The sequence below is a fragment of the Myotis davidii genome, unplaced genomic scaffold, assembly GCF_000327345.1.
Source record: "Myotis davidii unplaced genomic scaffold, ASM32734v1 scaffold228, whole genome shotgun sequence".
Classification (NCBI taxonomy): domain Eukaryota; kingdom Metazoa; phylum Chordata; class Mammalia; order Chiroptera; family Vespertilionidae; genus Myotis; species Myotis davidii.
This window is the reverse complement of record NW_006300104.1, coordinates 1,011,186-1,017,707: the sequence shown is the minus strand read 5'-3', so window position 1 is coordinate 1,017,707 and position 6,522 is coordinate 1,011,186. Positions and strand designations below refer to the sequence as shown.

At 44.4% G+C, this 6,522-nt stretch overlaps 1 protein-coding gene across 2 annotated transcripts in view; it reads right to left on the bottom strand.

The window, feature by feature from the left end:
- Positions 1–6,516, bottom strand: part of NMRK1 (nicotinamide riboside kinase 1) — a 24,743-nt gene extending 18,227 nt beyond the window's left edge. The window contains exons 1-2 of one of the 2 annotated variants that reach the window (XM_006776457.2): positions 6,504–6,516; positions 1,255–1,314 (exon numbers count right to left, since the gene is read on the bottom strand). In XM_006776457.2, coding sequence (XP_006776520.1) covers positions 1,255–1,283 — 29 coding nt within the window. In that variant the 5' untranslated portion in view covers positions 1,284–1,314; positions 6,504–6,516. Of the gene's footprint in view, positions 1–1,254; positions 1,315–2,503; positions 2,652–6,503 lie in introns of those variants that run through there. The other variant, XM_015572309.1, reaches the window with a different exon arrangement.
- Between the last annotated feature and the right edge of the window lie 6 nt (positions 6,517–6,522).

Here is a 6,522-nt window from a genome sequence, read left to right as displayed (position 1 = left end):
TGCTTTAATTATGTTCAATTTGTAACAATGAAAATATATCCTGCATATCAGATATTTACATTACGTTTCATCACAGTAGCAAAATGACAGTTACGAAGTAGCAACGAAAATAATTTTATGGTTGGGGGTCACCACAACATGAGGAACTGTATTAAAGGGTCGCAAGAGCCAGAAGGTTGAGAACCACTGATTTAAAGCAATATCTAATATCTAAGGAAAACTATTTCTTTCATAGATAATGTTTTTCTGTGAGGAAAACCAAGGCATAAGTAGACGGTGCAATAAATTATAAGATAAGCTGGGACCTGGCCAGTGCTGCTCAATGGTTGAGCATCAACCTATGAACCAGAAGGTCACAGTTTGATTCCTGGTCAGGGCACATGCCCGGGATGTGGGCTTGATCCCCAGTAGGAGGCATGCAGGAGGCAGCCGATCAATGGTTCTCTCTCATTATTGATATTTCTACCTCTCTCCCCCTTTCCTTTCCTCTCTGAAATCAATAAAAATATATTCTCAAAAAAAGAAATAAGCTGGGAAGGATTGAGGAGAAAGGTAACTAACTATTGGGCAAGTGAACTGGGTAATACCAAGACTAAATACAGCTATTGTGTTGGAAAAAAAATAATTTTTTTTTGCACAGGGTTCATATGCAACACAGAATATAGCATTTTACATTTTAATGCAAATATATAAAACTGTATTTGGTCATCGAGATTCTTTTTCAATGCACAGTGGAGAAAAATGGAGGAATGGCTTATTTTAAGCCCACCTCGCATGAATTCACCTCTCCCTTTGCAATGTCTCCTTTTCCCCTGATCTCTTTCCACTTTGGGGACAGGTGGGAGGTCCATTTCAGCTGACCACACCAGCCAAGTGAAGTGGTTCCATATTCCATATGTCCAAAGCTGGGCGTAACAGAAAAGAAATGATAGCTTCTCTCCAACGTCACACTGAGGGAGCAGCCATCTGGAGAATGAAACCATCCTGAACCAAAATAGCATCTGATCAGGCCTCGCCTTTGGTATAAAAAATAAATGATAAAGTAGCTTACTGACTCTCCTGTTTTTCTGTTTACGAGGAAACTCCCATCTCCCGTTGGCATTTATGCAGGCAGTGCTCCATTTTACATTTGATACTGGCCTGTTCTCCAGGACTCGGGAATCCTCACTGCTCCTCCTTCCCCCATCGCGTCCACATGAAAACACCCTTTGGGCATCCTGAGTGTCTGGACCTGTGTGTAGCAAAATTACTCACCCACCAATCCCAATGACAAATGTTTTCATGATTAGCTTTGAAAATGTCTTCTGAAATTTCCTAAAAAAAAAAAAATTGAATGGTTATCATTTAGATGCCTGAAGAGGTAAAAGAAAGAGTCCTACACTGGGAGGGCCAGCTGAGGGGAAAGACGGCTCAGCCCTGGACTATCCACAGTCTGTGGAGGAGCTTCACCCGGTGCAGGCACACCCTGGAGATACTGTGGGTTCAGTTCCAGACCACCCTGTAATAAAGGTGGTCATAATCTTTTTGCTGGTGGATGGTCTTGACTTCAATTTGTAAAAAAAACACACACAACGTCCGTAAAGCGTGGTAAAATGAGGTATGCCTGTGCTAGCTTCTCTGGGCCACTCTCTCCTGCTAACTGCCCACAGATGGTGCGTGCTCAGCGCCTGTGTGCCCAAGTCAAGGGAACTGAAAGGGCCCGTGACAAAGTGGATACCCTTGAAGGTGTGTTTTCAAGGCTGTGGAAGAGCCGCGAGGTTGCAGAGCACCCTACAGTTTTATACCCAGTCTCTCAGCCAGGTCGCCTTTTACCTGCTGGATTCAATCACTCGGACATGATCCATTTTCCCCACGGAGGGAACCACAGAGCTTCTGACTCTCTTTCCCCTCTGCGTTAAGGGCTGTATTTCCCCACCCAAAAGCCTAGGTCTGAGGCTAGGGTAGATAATTTTTTTTCAGAAATGGGACAGGCGGTAAATGTTAGAGGCTTTGTGGGTAAAGAGGCAAAATCCAGGTTATTATGTAGCTATTTATATGAGAGAGAAAACAAATTTCCACTATGTTTTTGATAACAGTCTAGACATAATAATACTCGTGTACAACTGTTTTTGGGTAATACATGTCTACTAATGAAAAGAATGGAATTCTTTTCTTTTCTTTTTTTTTGGATAACATTTTCCTTACTGGATTTGCAAGTTTGTGCTCCCTATCATAAAACCGATGGCAAATGTTGAAGCAGAGGGCCAGGCTTTAGGCACAAGACCCTGGTCTGTTGACCCCTGGTCGAGGGGCTGGAGGGCAGTCTCACACATGGCCACCTAAGGTTCATCACAGAGCCCCTTCCAATGGGCCAGTTTCACCTTTTACGTGAAAAGGGGAAGGCCAGTGGAGGGAGCCTTGGAAAGCTGCTCTTTACCCCTGACTGCTTTGCTTGGCTGAGCAGCAATCTAAGCTGTGCTGTTCCTGGGGAGTGGCCCCTGAGCTGGGGGTTCCCATCTCTGACCTGTGTCCAGACGTCCCCCAGGGAGAGGTGAGGGGGAGAAGAGCCTGGTGCAGAGGGGCGGCTGTTCTTTGGCGTCGGCTCAGTTTACCCAGAATATTCCAACCTGAGAGCAATAGCTTAAGGTTCGGTCCCACTTTCATTAACATGCCTGTGTGAGACAAGGATTCAATAATGACTATGCTAAAAATACAGTAACAGAACACGCTGGGCACCTGAGTTTCACCAGGAGTTGCATTGTTGAATATATATCCCACCCAAATTGACCGAGCATGTCAAGGGACCAATTACAGACAATGAGTACTGTAAATTTTTATGCTGTAATTGTCTACGTAAGAAACGTCCAAATCTGCAGACCTTTTTTTTTTTTTTTATGAGTTCATCCAAGCCAAACTGACAATTGCCCAATCTCAACGGATTGAAAAAATGCTCTGGAGAATGGTCGTTTTGCTGCTTATTTTACACATTTAAAACAGGAAGAGACAGAAGGGGGGTTACATTTTTTTTTTTTTTTTTTATGAGTTCATCTGAGCCAAACTGACAATTGCCAAATCTCAATGGATTTGGAGAATGGTAGTTTTGCTGCTTATTTTATACATTAAAAACAGGAAGAGACAGAAGGGGGGTTACGTGAAATTCATTCGTGATAGGGAGGTGGGATAAAGCAAAATGGGAAATCCCTGAGATTGGATAAAGAACAAAACAGAGAGACACTTCTTACACTGGTGGGTACAGGAGAGTTAACAGTGAACATTCACAGCACACAGGGATGGTATTTGGGAAACAAGATAACAGTGAGGGGTGGTGTGGTCTCATGCCCTGGTGTGAGGTTATATTCTGTGGGGTCCAGAAAAAGGAGATTAGGCTGACATTCCAAGGGTTTGTTATCTTAGATGCAAAAAGACAACAGGTAGACTTACTTAAGGTAAAAATCGAACCTTTGTCAAGGAAGGTCCAGGCCCAGGATGTGACACCTGCCATGAAGAGCTTTGTCAGGAGTATTTATGTTCTGACCATCCTGTGAGGTTCCTTTCCGTCTCTGTGTGCAAGGCCCGCCACACAGGCCTCCCTTGAGCTGGTCAGGTTTAGTATGTGGCCCCTTTTTTTGTCCACATAATTTTTCTTTTGGGTTTAATTTTACCCTATTCTTATTTTTAATATGTCAGTGCAAGGGTGGCAACTATTTTTTTGGGGGGAGGGGGTAGAGAAGGCTGCCCTTTATCTTGAGAGGGTACCTTTCCTACTTTTTTGTTGATAAATGTCCTTTGTCATCTGAAAGGATGGCTTAGGGCAGTGGTGGGCAAACTGTGGCTCGCAAGCCACATGCAGCTCTTTGGCCCCTTGATTGTGGCCCTTCCACAAAATACCACGTGCAGGCGTGCACGGACAGTGCAATTGAAACTTCGTGGCCTGTGCGCAGAAGTTGGTATTTTGTGGAAGAGCCACACTCAAGGGGCCAAAGAGCCGCATGTGGCTCGCAAGTCGCAGTTTGCCGACCACTGGCTTAGGGAGTTCACTTAGTCCACCCCTTCATTTTACAGTTGAAACTGGCCCAGAAAATGCAGTGACTTGCCCAAGGTAACACAGCTAGTATGTTTTGGAAAAGAGAAACAAAACTAGACCTCTTTCCAAGCTGCTAAAAAGCACTTCATTACCAAGAGCAAAGAAAAATGGTGCACATGCGCTGGCTTGTGAGGCTCTCATGTATAATTAATGTCCTTTTTCTTGATGTATTATTGATGGGTGTATATTTTCTCTGCACACTACATGGCAAGGACTACTGGTCCCCTGTGCTTCTTGCCACATTTGTGCATACACATTAGGATACTGTATCAGTTACATAGCATGTAAGTAATGAGTGTGGTTGCTGCCCTGGAAACAGGCTTGAGGGGATTATTTGGGCGGAAATTCTAGCAATTCAGAAACTTGGAGTGAGAGAGAGTCAAGAACCTACTATTATAAATTCTCTTGCGCTCAGGAGGGAACTCCCCCAGTCCAACGCAATTTTTTTACCAAAACAGGAACCCTCGGTTCTATATTAGTTAGTAGTCTTAGCCTGTCCAAGTCAGTGCTTGGGCAAATGTTGGGTACAGTCCATTAGCAACGAACAGATGACAATGTGGTGGGAAGGGTGGGGAACTGGAAGCAGCAGAAGCAAGACCTCTGGCTGGGATGAGTAGCAGGGGTGGTAGGGGTGTAGAAATCCCAGAAGCCATTTATTTCAGACAGTGTTGGATGCACAGGGCAACTTCTGGTGATTCCTAAGTTCAGGCCCGGCACTGTCAACCTCAACACCAGGTTCTGTTATTTCACTGCCTGTAGCCCTCTTTAAGAACTATTTTAAAATCACATTTCAAAAGCTTTCAATCAAGAGTTGCCAGTCTCTAAATCAGGGGTCCTCAAACTTTTTAAACAGGGGGCCAGTTCACTGTCCCTCAGACCGTCGGAGGGCCGGACTATAGTTTAAAAAAAAACTATGAACAAATTCCTATGCACACTGCACATATCTTATTTTGAAGTAAAGAAACAAAACGGGAACAAATACAATATTTGTATTTGCATGTGGCCCGGGGGCCGTAGTTTGAGGACCCCTGCCTAAATACTGTATGTATACACAGCAGCAGCCTCGATGAAGCAAACAAATTTGATCAACTACACGCTGTTAATCACTGAATGTCTCCAGAGAGACAACCATTTGGACTTTCCAGCCTCATCAACGCAGGGCATCCGATTACTAGGAATCTAATCGCCCCCATCTCATGGGATATCAGCGTGCTTTATTCTCCCAGTAAGTGCAAAGCTTTCCTCAGCAGCACAGAGCATTTGCATAGGGGTAGGAGAAGCGACTAAGGTATCCATGAGCAAACCCAAAATAAGTAATTTTAACCACTTCCTTTTACCCTAAGTAAAATATATTGTTGAGTCCCTTTTCATAGCTGGTGCTTATAATATTTCATTTATTTTACTACTCAAGTTGGTACATTTTGGATTCCAAACTGCAAAATAGTTAGAGGTGGCATGTGCAGAATCAATATGAAATAATATGAAAATAATATGAAATAATATGAAAATAGCAACTCCCTAACACAAACTGTTTGGCAGACTAATGACAATATGCTAACGAAGTGTTCTGCTTTTCCACGTATTGAAAAGAGCAATTTGGCTGAAGTTTCTGAATATGCAAAAGATTTCCTTTTCTCTTGGAATCACTCCATCTTTCACTAACCCCTGGTGTAAGTTTCGAAACTTCATTTTATGTAGAGTCTCATGTAGAAAGCTTCTCTTTCTTTTCCTTTTTTCTTTCCCCAAACACACAGCTGGTGTAATACTGACTGTGCTATTTCGAACTTATAAATGCTGCATTTCGTGTGTGCTCCAGCCCTTGCTCCCATTGGCGATTCAATTTGCTAGGTGATGGGTGGGCACACGTTTGCAAAGTGCTAGCTAGATAGAGAATGTTTCCGACTTTGCGCTCTTATGAAGTGAGAGCGGCCACAGACGATACATAAGCAACTGAGCGTGGCTGTGTTCCTAACACTTTCTGGACACTGGAATGTGAATGTCATATAATTTTTACGTGTCACAAAATATTCTTGTGACCTCTTTCCAGCCATATAAGAATGTAAAAACCGTTCTTGGTTAGCAGGCCCTACGGTAACAGGAGGCAGGGGGCGGTAGAGTTAGTCAACCCCAAAGCCGGAGGATACAAGACCTCCTCCGTGGGGATCCAGACCTGGTCTTGTCCCGGGTGACTCCCCCCACAATCTGGACGATCTGTGGGAGGCAGACTCCCATTTTAAGGATTATTACGGGGCGTTAAAGCACTAAGTCAGCACGAGTACACGCGGCAGGCTGCGTATCGGCCCGTCTAGGTTGTCAGAGGCCCAACGGGACTTGCAAGACGCAACCAGGTTCGGGCTCCAGCAGAGGAAACACTCTGGAAACACTTCTAGGCCCCAGGGGGCGAGGCTGCGTGGCGCGGCGGGGTCAGGCAGGTACTCACCCGGACTCTCTAGTCCTCC